The sequence below is a fragment of the Vicia villosa genome, linkage group LG5 (assembly GCF_029867415.1).
Source record: "Vicia villosa cultivar HV-30 ecotype Madison, WI linkage group LG5, Vvil1.0, whole genome shotgun sequence".
NCBI classification, from domain to species: Eukaryota; Viridiplantae; Streptophyta; class Magnoliopsida; order Fabales; family Fabaceae; genus Vicia; species Vicia villosa.
The window spans coordinates 20,630,495-20,646,743 of NC_081184.1; the positions used below are offsets into that span (position 1 = coordinate 20,630,495).

The 16,249-nt window shown below is 34.1% G+C and overlaps 3 protein-coding genes across 3 annotated transcripts in view; 2 read left to right on the forward strand and 1 right to left on the reverse strand.

Annotated features, from left to right (window-relative positions):
* The window catches only part of LOC131604335 (uncharacterized), a 35,103-nt gene extending 23,786 nt beyond the window's left edge, over positions 1-11,317 (forward strand). Inside the window, exon 4 of the mRNA XM_058876781.1 lies at positions 11,298-11,317. Within this exon, the coding sequence (XP_058732764.1) occupies positions 11,298-11,317 (20 nt within the window). The remainder of the gene's footprint in view (positions 1-11,297) is intronic.
* Positions 11,318-11,771: 454 nt separating this feature from the next.
* Positions 11,772-12,585, forward strand: LOC131606377 (non-specific lipid-transfer protein 1-like). Its single transcript, XM_058878613.1, has 2 exons — positions 11,772-12,201; positions 12,320-12,585. The coding sequence occupies exons 1-2, from the start codon at positions 11,858-11,860 to the stop codon at positions 12,330-12,332; spliced, it is 357 nt and encodes a 118-aa protein (XP_058734596.1). The 5' UTR covers positions 11,772-11,857; the 3' UTR covers positions 12,333-12,585.
* Positions 12,586-13,550: 965 nt separating this feature from the next.
* Positions 13,551-15,418, reverse strand: LOC131604336 (uncharacterized). The gene is made up of 4 exons (XM_058876782.1): positions 15,344-15,418; positions 14,526-15,044; positions 14,075-14,419; positions 13,551-14,002 (listed from the first exon to the last, which is right to left on the reverse strand). The coding sequence occupies exons 1-4, from the start codon at positions 15,416-15,418 to the stop codon at positions 13,727-13,729; spliced, it is 1,215 nt and encodes a 404-aa protein (XP_058732765.1). The 3' UTR covers positions 13,551-13,726.
* Positions 15,419-16,249: the final 831 nt, after the last annotated feature.

Genomic DNA, 16,249 nt, shown 5'->3' on the forward strand with positions numbered 1-16,249 from the left:
TCCTGGGGAATTCTGACACTAAGTCTTTTAGTTCAGATGGTACCGTTGAGATGTTGATTCGGATGTAATCTTTGGTGGCGGGAGCCATTACCTGCAAAAACAAAGGTAAACTCTTTGATCCTTGAAGTGTTTGGTGCAAAAATGATATGCTTATGATGCAAACATGTGGCACACAAAAACAAATCAAACAATAGCCTTAGGTTTAAAGGCTTGCATGGAGCTGATAGGTGATACCCTCCCCACTGAAGTTGAGTTGGTTAAAACCTGTCCTAGAATTGGATTCGGGTTCTATGATCCTTGGAAGTAACATCTCAATACGGCGCTCGAGCGGCCGATCAAAATATTCCTCGAGGATAACTAACTTCGATCAATTTCAAAGCTAGCCACTTAATAGGCCACAAGTCAAGTTCAACTAAAAAGGTTCTAAGACAAATTAGTGTTTAATGACATTTCGGAAGCCTAATATACTCCTTGATCGTTTTCAAGGGACATCAGTATAAACCAAAGTATCGCACTAACGATGACTACCAGATCAACCGTATCGGTACATGCCGTACAGTTTCCTCGGTCTATTGTCATATACTTAAGGTATCTCGAGATTCGGGTTAGAATCTTTCACACAAGCAAAATATCCAAACAAACCTTTGAAAAATAGAGCAATCAAGTCAATCAATTGAAAACATCGAAGTGATCTATTCTCTTAAGGTAACCCCTTTTGAAAACATTTTGTTTTTGAAAGTATCTCCCCAGCAGAGTCGCCAGTTCTGTGGACCTCCGATTTTTTTAATACCGGGCCATACCTCTGATCTGTAGAGATACGTGAACTGACTCTTTTTTGTCGCTTAATGCTTTCGCATTTTTTGAAAATTCACAGAGTCGCCACCGACCTTTTATTTTATCCAATTAAGGAAAGGTTTATAAAAGAAACAGAAAAAAGACCTTTAAGAAATTCTGGGTAAGGGGGTAGGTTATACAAAGGGAAGGTGTTAGCACCCTTTGTATCCATGGTTATCCATGGGCTCTTAAGTTTGCTTAGCTCACTTGTTTTTCGATGACTTTTCAATTGCTCTGAAATTGCTCATATGTGGTTTCAAATACTCTTGTAAATTGAATTTTGTAATGATCCGTGTGTGGATGTATACAAAATGCTTGTTTATCTTTCGAAAGATGTTTGGAAAAGAACGTTAACTTTGTAATAACCCGTGTTTGGATGTATACAAAGTATTGTCTTTTTTTGAAAGTTTTGAAAAATCAACAGTGTATGAGAATTTTGTTTGTTTTGATTTGAGCAAGCAAACTAGGAGGTCTACCCTGAGTTGTAAGGTCTTTATCCTGTTCCCTTTAAAAATCTATCCTTTCACCGGATATGAAAGCAAGGTTCGATTTTGTACTCAAAATAGTAGAATTTGACTTTGATTTTGAAAGAATGAAAAGGATTACCTGAAGAGGTGCAAGTGTGATTGTGATTGGATTCAGATATTTATCTTTGAAGTTAGTGATCTAACGGTTCAATTTTATCTTTGACATACACGCAGTTTATATGTATGCTGGAAAGTAAAATGCGGAAATGTAAAGTGCGGAAAGTAAATCTACGCTATTACATCGATTTTGCAGGAAACGTAAACTAGCCTATTTACATGAATTTGACATCCTATACATTTATCTAGGAATTTAAATTGCAAGAAAATAAAAGGCATGTTTTTTTGATTTTTTATGATTGATTTTAATTATAATTAATGCATGATTAATTAAATTAAAATGAAGAAAAAAGATGAAAATAGATTTAAACCTAGAAATTAAGTTTAAAATATGTACAAAATATTTGTTAATTAATTTTAAAACAAAACTAATTTTTTTTGGAATTTTTGAAATTGATTGGGAATTGATTAAGCTAATTAATACATAATTATACAAATAATTATACAAATAATTAAAACTTAAAAAGAAAATTATTCAAAATATGTACAAAATTAGTTTATAATATATAAACAATATTTAACATAAAGAACAATTTTTTTTATGATTTTTTGATTGGTTAGAATAATTAAAAAGCAAATATATAAATATATACTAATTAATTATGCAAAATATTGAAATTATGAAGAAAAATAAAATATTTTTATTTCAGAAAATAATATATTATTTTAGAAGTCTAAAAATATTTTTTGTGTATTTTTTGGATTTTTAAAACTATTTTTAATTAATTTAACAAAGAAATTAAAATAAAATAGAAATGTAAAAAGGATACTGATCCTGTGTGAAAATCAATGAAGTCCATAGCATAGGGCTGCTTGTCTGACGCGTTGGATTGGCTTGGAGATTGATCTAAGGGTTCAGATCATGAGGGAGCATGATAGCCATGTGGGAATCAGTGCACATGATTAGTCAGATATTCAAAGTACACACTGGGACCCACGCTGGCTGACCAGCGAATGAGGAGAAGGAAATCTGCCACGCGTGCAGATAGAAAGGTCAACTTTTGACGGACGAACCACACTTGGACGCGTGGTCGTCTTCAACCTCCGTCTGCCTTATTTATTAAACAAATAGCGGGGGTTTTAAACCTCCTCTATTTGTACAGTAAAACGTTACTTTTGGTAGCTTCCCACACCTGCAAAAATAAACGTTAGAGATAAAAACAAGTGACCCAGATTGACTTAAAATCACCTCCTGAACACGATGGTGGTGTTAGTTTTGCTATTTGAGCGCTGTAGCTATGGAGTCGAAGAGTTTGAAGCTTAAGCATGCAAGAACACTTGTTAATGGCTTAGAGCTATCCTCACGTGGAAACTCTCATGTTAGAGCCCAGATCTACCCTATGAGGCCTTATGAACTCATTAGAATGATTAGTTTATATTGAGGTTAAGTAAATATAGGAAAACGAAAATTGTTCATGTATGAATATGAAGAACGCTTATGCACGTGATACGACTCTCATGGGACCACACAAAGAGTTTGTTCTTACTTTATATGATCTTAGAAGATGATTGAAAGTGTTTGTTTGTATTAATATTGATTGGAATATGGAAATTGAAAATTACAAAATTATGGAATTTTGAGAGAATTTTGGTGTGTTTCTATGCTATGCTTGCTATATTTTCGTGGGTGTCTTGGCTCCTCTTGTTTGTGAAATATGCAGCTTCATTTATAGGCCTTGAGGTGCTTAAAATTGAAGCTAAAAGCAATGATTGCTTTTGTTGAATTTTTGACTTTCAAGCTTGGAACTCAAGCAACCTTGGCTTGCTCTTTCCTTAGCCTTTCCTTGCAGCTTTCTTGCTGCATAATTAAGCCACATGTGTGAGCTTTTAGCTTAGAAAATAAGCTATGATTTATCCTTCCTTTTTTCCTTTTTAATTTAATCTTAAATGATAAAATTAAATCAAAAAATGGAGAAAAATGATGTGGGCTTTGTCTTGGTCGTGGGAGGCCCATAATATCATGGAAATGATGTTTGAATGCTGAAAACTTGGCCCCATTTGGAAAAAATGCCATTTTGAACAATGTTGATTTCATGTATTTTCCCAAAATTTAGCCAACTTCAACAAGGTGTAAATCCTTCAATTTTTGTCATATGAAGGAGATCTTGCACTTTTTGGAAACCTCAAAGAGTCCTCTAACCAATGCCTTTGGTCTCATGTGAAAATGATTTTTGAAGCTCCTTGTGTGTCCTTTTGAAAAAAGTGTCTTTTTGTTGACTTTGAAAATGACCTGTAATGTCTTTGATCATATTTTTCAAATGGTGAATCCAATGACCATGGGATCAATGGCATTTGAAAGATAATTGAATTTCCTTCAAAACAAGCTTTGGTTTGAATTTTTTGGATGAAGGATGAGAGAGTTATGATCAGTCAAAGTTGAGTTGACTTTTCAGGCAAAAACCCTAATTTTGAATCTTAGGGTTTTGTTGATTTTTGATCTTTCCTTGATGAATTATGATCATCCAATGATCAAATGATGAATCCTTTGACAAAATATGGACTTTGACAAAAAAAATCATTTTTGACTGTCTGTTGACTTTTTTGGTCAAACGGGTCGTCTGTTGACTGTTTGAGCTGCTGACGGTGCGTCTGAGTGTTTGAAAATTTGTATGATGGTACTTTGAGATATATGGATGTGTATGAAATCCATTTGAGCTCTCAAAAACTTGTTGCTCCTGTAAAAACAAGAAAAACCCTGATTAGGGACTGTTTGTGTAGGAGACAGTTAAGCGTACCTGATTTTTGTGCAGTGCTGAGTTTCTGCTAATCGCGTGATATTCAGAAGACTTCTAACACAAAAATCTTGGAAATTTGAATTGTGAAAGATTGATTTGATTGATGGTACAAAACACTGTGAATTGTACTGCCAGCAGTTTGGCTGTCAACTGACTGTTCAGGTATTGATGTAGCAGTTAGAGTGAAAAATCAACAGTCAAAGTTAATTTTCTTTTTTGTTGTTTTTTTTTGTTTTTGTTTTATGTGAAAAATGAAAGTTTATTTACATGACTTGTTAGAAAAACATAGACATAATAAATAACTAATATTTACGGTATGCGGGCAAAATTACCGATAATAACCCTGAAAATCATTTAATGCACAGAAATAGGAATATTTGACTGGCAGAAAACACACAAAATATTATCTTAGTAATTAAGCAATATTATGACAAATAGTACAACATTTAATACTGACAGTACAAATATCACATACTATATTGAACAGTACGACGAATAAACGGTACATTTAAGAAATAAGAAATACGGCAAGTTTTAAGAATGACGATTAATGACCCATGCTATGAACAATAACATGTAGATGATTGGGAGTGCAACCATTGCAGGTCCACACTCTTCAGGACTATGCAGGCAGAAGAAAGTCATGATCACCGTAGCAATGGTGATGACTGTAAGAAACAGTGTCTCTATCCACTTTGCCATTCTTGTCAGGGAAGAAGAGAAAATAGATATGAGATAGGAATTTGAAAGATGAGTTGGAATTTTGATGTGAGATTTTATGAAAGAAAATGAGAGGTATTTATAGAATGGAAAGAAGGAAAGAGACGTTGGGGAATGATGTGATTCCGTACAAAAGGAAAATTTGAGTGGAAGTAAGATTTGAAAGAAAGTGTATGATAGTGTTGGAAAAAAGAGAGATTTGATTTTTGAAAAAGAGATTTGAAAGATTTTTGAAAATAATGGAATATAGTACAAAAATTAGTGGGAAACAAAAGATAATAATAATCTACTTGTTACCAGTACAGTCTGAGTTTCCTGATTCTGCGCCTGCAAAAAGATTTAACTTTGTACCAATTGTGTCAGTACCATTTATCTGTAAATAAATAAATAGCATGTGTGAAGTAATAAACAGTATTTGGCGTTTGCGTAAGAATAAATTCAACTGCAAGCCAAATTACTGTATAAGAAAAATTCTAAAAACTAAGTATTTCATATGTCAGGATATTTGTTGAAATAAAAATCCATGATTATATGAGACCCTTAATTTTCAGATTGGAGTTTTCTTGAAAAATATGTGGGCAAATTTTGGGGTATAACATTATGTCATAACCATTGTCACTTAATTGACTTATGGACAATAAGTTATGAGTTAATCCATCTACTAGAAGTACATTAGTTATGGAAGGAGAGTTACCAAGACTTATGGTTCCAGAGCCAATGATTTTGCCCTTCTGATCTCCTCCAAACTTGACTTCTCCACCTGGCTTAAGCACCAGGTCTTGGAATGTAGACCTTCTTCCTGTCATGTGTCGCGAGCACCCAGAGTCCAGGTACTATGACATTTTGCTTTTTGTCCTCTTTACCGCCAAGGATATCTGCAACATAAATTATCTTCTCCTTAGGTACCCACAATTTCTTGGGTCCTTTCTTGTTAGTTCTCCTCAAGTTCTGATTGAACTTGGGTTTAGCAAAATATTTAACAGGAGGAACAACATGATATTCTTTAGGTTTGTCAGCATGATATTTCTTAGGATGTGTCACATGCTTCTTGGTGTGAACAGTGTTAAAGCTCTGTGCATATGAAGTGAGCCTAATATCATGTGCATGGCCATATTTGAATTGATCATACAATGGCTTGTATGTGATCTTCAGATCATCAACAGGTTCAAATTTATGTGAGGTATCACCCTCATAGCCAAAACCAAACCTTCTGTTTCCAGAAACACCATATATCATAGAAGCAAGATGACTTCTGCCAATACTTCTAGATAAGAACTTTCTGAAGCTCGAGTCATATTCTTTCAGAATATGATTCATGCTAGGAATGGATTTTTCTGTTTCAGAAGGAGATCCACTATCTTTGGATAGATTTAAAACTTTTTCCTTCAGTTCAAAATTTTCCAATTCCAGCTTCTTAGTTTCAAATTCAAACTGCTTTTTCAGCTTTTTGTATTTGATACTAAGATGAGCCTTGAGTTCCAGAAGTTCTGTTAAACTGGAAACTAACTCTTCTCTAGATAGTTCAGAAAATACCTCTTCAGAATCTGATTCTGATGTAGATTCTGATCCATCATCTTCTGTAGCCATCAGCGCAAAGTTGGCTTGCTCTCCTTCAGAGTCTGATTCTGATTCTGATTCAGAATCATCCCATGTTGCCATAAGACCTTTCTTCTTATGAAACTTATTCTTGGGATTCTCCTTCTGAAGTTTTGGACACTCGTTCTTATAATGTCCAGGCTCATTGCACTCATAGCAGACAGCCTTCTTCTTGTCAGATCTTCTGTCATCAGAAGATTCTCCTCGTTCAAATCTCTTTGAACTTCTGAAGCCTCTGAACTTCCTTTGCTTGCTCTTACAGAGTTAGTTTACCCTTCTGGAGATCATGGACAGTTCATCTTCTTCTTCAGATTCTGATTCTTCATGATCTTCTTCTCTAGCCTGAAAAGCGTTAGTACATTTTTTAACATTTGATTTTAACACAATAGACTTACCTTTCTTCTGAGGCTCATTTGCATCCAGCTCTATTTCATGGCTTCTTAAGGCACTGATAAGCTCTTCCAAAGAAACTTCATTTAGATTCTTTGCAATCTTGAATGCTGTTACCATTGGACCCCATCTTCTGGGTAAGCTTCTGATAATCTTCTTTACATGATCGGCCTTGGTGTAGCCTTTATCCAAAACTCTTAATCCAGCAGTTAGCGTTTGAAATCTTGAGAACATCTTCTCAATGTTTTCATCATCCTCCATCTTGAAGGCTTCATATCTCTGGATTAGAGCAAGAGCTTTAGTCTCCTTGACTTGAGCATTTCCCTCATGGGTCATTTTCAATGACTCATATATATAATAGGCCGTTTCCCTGTTAGATATCTTCTCATACTCAGCATGAGAGATAGCATTCAGCAAAACAGTTCTACATTTATGATGATTCTTGAAAAGCTTCTTCTGATCATCATTCATTTCTTGCCTTGTAAGCCTTACGCCACTAGCTTTCACTGGATGTTTGTAACCATCCATCAGAAGATCCCATAGTTCACCATCTAGACCAAGAAAGTAACTTTCCAGTTTATCTTTCTAGTATTCAAAGTTTTCACCATCAAATACTGGTGGTCTAGTATAACCATTGTTACCATTGTATTGCTCAGCAGAGCCATATGTAGATGCAGATGTATTTGTTGGAATTTCACCAGCCATCTTTTACTGAAGCGTTTTTCTCTTCCTGAATCTTTTCTAAACACGGTTAAGTGTTTGCACCTTAGAACCGGCGCTCTGATGCCAATTGAAGGATAGAAAAACACTTAGAAAGGGGGGGTTTGAATAAGTGTAGTCTAAAAACTTGAACGATAAAAACAATTTGCACAGTTATTTTTATCATGGTTCGTTGTTAACTAAACTACTCCAGTCCACCCCCACGGAGTGATTTACCTCACCTGAGGATTTAATCCACTAATCGCAACAGATTACAATGGTTTTCCACTTATCCCACGACTAAGTCTTCTAGAGTATCCTGATCACAACCTGATCACTCTAGGAACAAATGCTTAGACACAAGCTAAGACTTTCTTAGAGTATCCTGACCACCACGTGATCACTCTAATTACAACTGCTTAGACACAAGCTAAGACTTCCTAGAGTATCCTGATCAACACTTGATCACTCTAGTTACTTACAAATTAATGTAATCAATTCTAAGAGTATTACAAATGCTTCTGAAAAGCTATAATCACAACAGTGATATTTCTCTTAACGTTTAAGCTTAATCTCACTAATATATTACAACAGCAATGTAGTGAGCTTTGATGAAGATGAAGTTTGAGAGCTTTGATTTGAACAGCGTTTCAGCAAGTTAATATTCACAGAAATCGTCAACCTTGCTTCTCATCAGAACTTCATATTTATAGGCACTTGAGAAGATGACCGTTGGGAGCATTTAATGCTTTGCGTATTCCGTACAGCATTGCATTTAATGTTTCACGCTTTTGTCAACTACCTCGAGCCTTGTTCACGCTGTGTCTACTGACGTTGCCTTTAATAGCTTCCAACGTTCCTTTTGTCAGTCAGCGTAGCCTGCCACCTGTACTATCTTCTGATCTGATGTTTATGTATACAATGTTTGAATATCATCAGAGTCAAACAGCTTGGTGCATAGCATCTTCTTGTCTTCTGACCTTGAAGTGCTTCTGAGCGTGATACCATGAGAACTTCAGTGCTTCTGCTTCTGATCTCAAGTTCTTCTGATGCTTCCATAGACCCATGTTCTGATTCTGCTTTGACCATCTTCTGATGTCTTGCCAGACCATGTTCTGATGTTGCATGCTGAACCTTCTGAGACAAAGCTTCTGAGCGCTGATTTGTGCATACTCTTTATATATTTCCTGAAAGGGAAATTGCAATGTATTAGAGTACCACATTATCTCACACAAAATTCATATCCTTGTTATCATCAAAACTAAGAATATTGATCAGAACAAATCTTGTTCTAACATTGTTGCCATCCCTAATCAACATGTTTTAACAATTTTTTTTGCAGTAACAAATTGCTAATTTGAGTGAAGAGAGAATGTAAATGACCTAATGCCTCAATTTTAACTTTTATATTAGTAAAATAAAAGGGAAAAATACAAATTTTCCCCTTAAAAAAAATTCAAAAGTACAGTATTGATATCATCGGCACACTATCGATCTGTAAAGCGTTATGTAACTGCTATTCCACCGCTACGCCTCCATAAACCGCGTCCGCTATTTTCGCTATTTCAGATAGTGGTTAGCAGCAGGCCAAGAGTGTCGCGGCGAGATCCTCTTCCACTACACCGTTATAGCGCGCTATTGACAACCTAGAACCAAACCTTATCCCATTAATGAAATTGATTATATTAGTTCAATTTTTGTCATAATATTATATCAAGTACCATAATTTTATTTAAATCATAAATTTCAAAATCTTTCTTAATAACTTTTTCTAATAACTTTAACTTTAACTTTAAAATAAATTTGATATATTTGTTATCATGACTAAATGGTGAAAAGTTGCTAGTTAATTTTAGTTTGATATAGTAAATAGTTGTTAAATCGTACGTCAATCATTAAGAGGCTTTGTTGTATGATGCATGGGCAAATACAAGAAGTAAGGGATACATTGACATTGACATTTTAAACTGCCTTTATCGTTGGATCTAACTACACTACACACTACACTATAGAGGACTTATTCAAACGTACGATATTAAGCCAGGTTCAAAGGATAGAGACCATGTACCAAACAGCATTTAGTAGAGTACAACCAATTAATATGAGGCTAGTATGCAATTGCCGAAAGCATCCTTTAGCATTTCAAACCGACACTGAGAAGGACGGAAGATTCAACTGGATTTGAAAATTAATTTTACTTTAAAACATCTTTAGATAAAGTTCTTATCAAATTTTCAGGCACTCTAGCTGTTTCAACTTTTCTCTTAAGTCAAAACTATACATTCCAATGTAGCTTTAGATTTCAATTGCAACATGACAGGTCTTCCTAAATTTAGCATTCGTTAGATTTGAAGTATTGGTTTGAGTCTCCATCATTTTTGTGTATCTAATTTTTTTATTTATATTATGGGTCTATGTTCTCTTTTGATTAAACCAAACTTTTATATATATATATATATATATATATATATATATATATATATATATATATATATATATATATATATATATATATATATATATATATATATATATATATATATATATATATATATATTACATATTTAATTTTGAATCCTAGTTCAAGTAGTTTGATTCATAAATCAAAATTTACCTGTAAGTTATTAAATTATTTTCAAATCAGTGTATATTTTAATCAATTCTATATCTAAGCTAGTAAAACATTTCATATTTGAAGAAAAATAGTTAAGATTAGCTTACTCTAAAAATTTAAGAGTTAATACCATTCTATTCCTGTTTTTTTTTTTTTTTTTTAAATCAAGAAATATATTAAAACAACAAAGAGTCGAAATTACACACAAAAAAAAAAAAAATTACAGACCGATTGAAACCTAGCTTAAGTAAAACAATGAATTATTGCTAAATTCAAAGAAGTTATAATTGGAATGAGTAATTTTCCCGATGTACGACCACCTCTAAACGAACGCTTTGCAACTCCAAACAACATCCCGCGAATTCCATGATCCGTTGTTAAAAACCATGTCATTCCTACGCAACCAAAGGCTCCATAAAATAGCAAGCCAAACCGTACCAACTTTTCCGTTTTTGACTAATATAGGCGAGATTCGATTTACTCCCTTATAAAAAAACATTATTCTTTTAAAATGTAAAAATTCTATGTCTTTTGTCCTTTAAGGGCACAAGTTTACCCCTTAAGAATAAATGTAAATATTTATTTATTTTTTAAATTATTTCTTCATGAAACTTGTTCTATAAAAATAGGAGTTGTTAAAGAAATAAAATAAAAAGATATTTTTAAAACAAAAATTAGGAATTAATATGAATATTTGATTGTTCCTTTGAGTCAATAAAATTGATAGTTGTATAATGCGGATTTAGACTATTTGATAAAAAAAACTATCCACAATATTTTTTTTCTTAATTTACTTTTAGTTCAATAAAAATTAAATTGTAACCGACAGAATCTAAACATCTATAATCTGTTAAAGTATTTAATAGTAAAACTCATTCTAAAAATTGAGGAGAAAAGTGGAACCGACATCATTTTGTTTTGTGCTAATAAATATATCTTTGAAAATTGAAAGTATAAAATTTCATTTTAAACTCTGACTTGCAGAATAAAATGTTATTTTATGCATTGGTCGGTCTCATATAAGTGTCAACTTGCTGGTTATTAATTTGGCTATTGCATTTATAGGTTATTTTAGAGCGAGATAGAATGGAGCGGAATGGAATAAATACGTCTTTCCATTGTTTGGGAATTTCACGACGGAATAAAATAATTTTTTCATTCCGCCCAAATCGGAGAGTACAAAAAATGGTGGAAAGTAATGGAATGAGATGAAATGCATTCCATCCGATACCACTCCATTCCATCCGTTTTTAATCAATCAAAACGATGGAACATAAACTTATTGCATTCCATTCCGCTCCATTCCATCCTATTCCATCAATCCAAACATACCCTTAGAGATAAATTTGTTAATAATTATAGTTATCAAATAATTAACTACTAAAAAAAGTTAATCTTAAAATAATTAACTACATATACACTTTTTAAACTTTCTTTTCTTGGAACTAAAATAGATTTTTCATTTAATATAAGATTTGATTTGAAACCAAACACATAACAAAAACCACTCTCATAAGTTCTATATAAACCCACACCTTGAATCACTTATACTCACCAAGCAAGCCAAAAGCAAAAGCAAAAGCAATTTTCAATATTTCTATTTCAATCCATTCTCTAAAGAAGCAATGGCAAGTTTGAGAGTTTCTTGTATGGTTGCATTGATCTGCATGGTTGTTATTACTGCACCAATAGCAGAGGCTGCAGTCTCATGCGGAGCAGTAACCGGTGCCCTTGTCCCATGCATTCCTTATCTTACGAGTGGCCGTGGTCCTTCACCACAATGCTGTGGTGGAGTGAGGAGACTTAACGCGGTGGCCCAAACTACCCCCGACCGTAAGGCCGCTTGCAACTGCTTGAAAGGTGCTGCTGGTTCCGTTCGTGGTTTGAATCCCAACGCTGCTGCTACTCTCCCTGGCAAATGTGGTGTTAGACTACCATACAGGTTTAGCACCTCCACCAACTGCGCAACGTAAGTTTTATAACTCACTCTTCTCATTATCTCATAGCATGTTCTAATTCGGGATTTTAACCTAAACATATATAATCAATAACTTACTAATTTGTTTGTGTTTTTTGTTGTATTGCAGTATCAGATTCTAAATATAGTTTGGATGAGAGGAAGAAGGAGATAGCATGGCACTTCTTTCTACTACAGTATTACCAGCACAGAGTGCTGGAGAGTTAACTAATGAGAATAAAGGAAGGGCAAGGAGGGCTCCACCTCTGCGAGTTTCCTCGGTCTGTATCAGAGTTTCATCTATAATTGTATGGCAGAATGAATTTTTTCTAAGTTTGAATGTTGCATTTGTAATAAAGATATATATGATATAATATTCCATGCTACTTTACTTTCTACTTTTAGCAATTCTCTTATTTGTTTCTTCTCTTTGTATTTATTATTTATTGTTCTTGCTGAATTCAAATTCTTAGAATGTGTGGTATAACCTGACTCATCCTTACAAAACAAACTGTAAGGTCATGATTTCTCCTACTTTTATAAACATAATACAAACCATATCTCTAAATTATGTGACACTAATCCATCTCTTCAAACCCAACACAGTGAAGGTATTGGAGGCCTGCAATGAATGTAATGAATGTAAGCCATGCCGCAATTGAGACACGACTAGAAGCAGTTTGCAATATAAGCGGAAATTCTAGGGACGGATCTACTTGCATGATATTGGGGGCACATGCCCCCACTAACTTCTAAAACACAACAAATATAACACTAGTCATGAAAATATATATTGCATTAGTGGGGTCAAAATTTATGGGGTATGACAAATTTCCATTAAAGTTGGTTTTTTTTATTAACATTTTCAATAATCATAAGAAAATTTTCATGAATGATAATATTTTTAAAATATATTTTTAATATTATATATTTGTGTATAAAATTTGCCCAAACTATTTAAAAATTCTGGGTCCGTCCCTTACACACCCCCTCACCTCGGGCCTCAATGTAGGTGAAGCGTGAACGATGCGGGAAGCCTAGTAAGTGATCTAGGATATGATAGGTTCTGATACCATTATTTGGACAAAATTCATCCCAACAAAATCGACTTGTAAGATAGAGACGGTCTAAAAGTGATCGCATTGATAGCTTGTTAGTTAAGGAACCAACCTCAACCAACTAATTAAATTCAATTTGCTAAATTGATAGGGAACAAAATAAATTCAATCAACTAACTCAGTGTAGATTGTACAAGTGGTGGGGTCAGTTATTAACTCACATGAGAATTTAATTAAACAGCAAAGTATTTATTCAACTCACTAGAGAACAATATTTTAAAATGCAATTGTAGATGAGATCCGCATTGTGCAGAGTCGATAAAATCAGACAATTTGAAGAGTTTTGTTTCTTTTCTGATGTAAAAAAATAGATGGAGATGCAGTCATTAGGGTTGTTCATGGTATAGTTGAGCCAGAAACCGAACCGAACTGAACAACATTAATAGGTCACCCGAACTGGGCCTGCATAAGAGGAGATGTCAATACTGTCTAAATGTAAGATTGAGGCGACCAGGACAAAGGCCGGTATCTTTCACCAATTCCTCTGGTGCTGAATTTGGTATGATAGATGAGACGCCATGGTATACATGTCGAGAATCACCACCAAATATAAGAACATCTCCTGATTCTAGAACTACATTCTCCGCCTTCTCAACATCCCTTTGATCTCCATACAGAAATTCTGCTGAATCACCAATAGAGAAGGACACAACTGGCAACCCTTTTCGAAGACTTTCTTTGCTTTCATCGCGATCCTGCATCAAGTAGTTTTAAAATGGAAACAAAAAATGTAAATCGCTAGCAACAAAGTAGTGTAACTAACTAACCTGATGAAGACCAAGCCTTCCAGTAGTTGAATAAAAATTGACAATGCATATATCAGGAGTCATTGAAGGTAGTATATCCTCCACATAGCTTATTCCGCATTCCCGATTATATAGCTGATGTGCTTCTTGTATAGCTCTTGTAACCAACTTACTAAAGCGAGGAGGAATACTTGGTGGCTTGCTACCATCAATTACCCTTTTATATCCATATTTTCTTGTTTGAGGATCCCAATCCATACCAAGACACATCATCATCAATCTAAGCTTGGCTCCATCTCCATAGCCTGGTTGATAGAATCCCCCAGGACCGAGACCAAGATCGCGACAATTTTTCACTATTTCTACCTGAAGTTATTCAAGAAAATTGAATCCATCACATATGAAATAAGTAAGTATTCCAATACATCAAGCATAGAGAATATATATGAAAGATCAGAGAAAAGTCAAATACTTGCTCATGATGTGTTAAGTGATGTTTGAGGAGAACCATCCCTGGCCTAAGTATCCCTCCATTTGTTCCTTCCTCCTGCATCTCAAATTCAATGCCATTTTCCTCGTTCTTTTCTAGCGGTATATCTCTTGTCAAAGTAGAATTTCTTTTACCGCGAAAGCAGATGTCATTGTTAAATTTTCTTTGCGTTTTATTATATCGTCTATCAGCTGACGCATTATAATCCTTCTTCCAAAAATGACTTCGATGAGGTGATTCATTATGGTGCCTTGTGAACTTTTCTTTCACTGACAATGTCTTATTATCATGTAAGTTGACGCGATTTCTCCTCTTGAATTTACTTTGTTCATAATCAGTACTAGTTGTTGGATAAGGTGAATGATTGGAACTAGATATACACTCAAGGAGTGCAGGTGCAGTATTCTTTTTGTTTTTATACAGCGGTACAGAAATAGTGCCCACCATAAAAAAATCTTGTTCGCCATGAGAAATATGTGATAATGGATTATCACGTATAACCTGAAGTAAAAATATATACAGTTATTTCTAGTACCAATGCATAAAAACGTAACAAATATTTCTAAATTGTTTTACCGATACATATATTGATAGTAAGGTGAGTTTCAGTTAGTAGCTATTAATCATAATTTGAAGTTAGTTACTGTTACAGAGAGTTAGTTACATGATTAACAGAAGCTAAGGCTCCTACAATATATGTCTAACTATGTACGTAATTCATCTTAGATTATCCTATTCTATGATTACAATTAAGTATCAAAATAGAGATTAATATTGATATTGGTAAAAATATGTCTTACATTGGCATTAATATCTCCACCACGTGGTTGTGATAGTGATGATGAGTTTGCAGTGTGGTTATTTGATTCAGCCATGGGTAGTGAAATGTTGTTGGAAGAGAAATGGAGAAGAAAACAGTGTTTTAGGAAAAGAGGAGAGTGAAAATGGTTAGTAGGAAAGAAGTGTCGTGATGAAAGCATGGGGGCATGATATGTGAGTAATTTTAATAAAATTTAAGAGTTGCAGTATCTCTAACTCTAGGAATTTGATTATTGCTTTTGGGGAGGTGGAGTCGCCGTGTTGTGACCGAGGACAATTTATTATGCTATACAAAATTTGAAGTTGAACAGATAGACATTAGAATTATTTGGTTTGTGAAAATGAAGGGTTTTATTGTGAATAGTGAAAAGAGATAGGGAGAATGAGAGAGAATATAATTGAATGTGAGAATATTTTCATTAATATTGACAACAATAATTCTAAGGTATTTCTATTTTGCAGCCCAAAAGTGAATTTCGTTCAAATGTAACTGGTTACACTCTTATGGTAACCGATTATAGCACTTGAATTATCAATTTTCACTTAGCACACTATCTTAATTCAAGTGTCCAAAGTCTTTCATGTCTATATTCATCTTCAATCTCCTGAACATTTCAATTGTGACCCTTTTGATCAACAAATCAGCCATTTGGTCTTCACTTCTACAATATCTCAATCTCAATCTTCCTTCGCTAACAAGTTCTCTCAAGTAGTGAAACTTCATCTTAATATGCTTGCTCCTCCCATGTGCAATTAGGTTCTTAGCAAGGTTGATAGCGGAAACGTTATCAACCAAGGGCATTACAACGTCATCCTCATTGGTGCCCAACTCCTTCAATAGATTCATTAACCACACGACTTGACACGTACATAACAAAGCAACAATG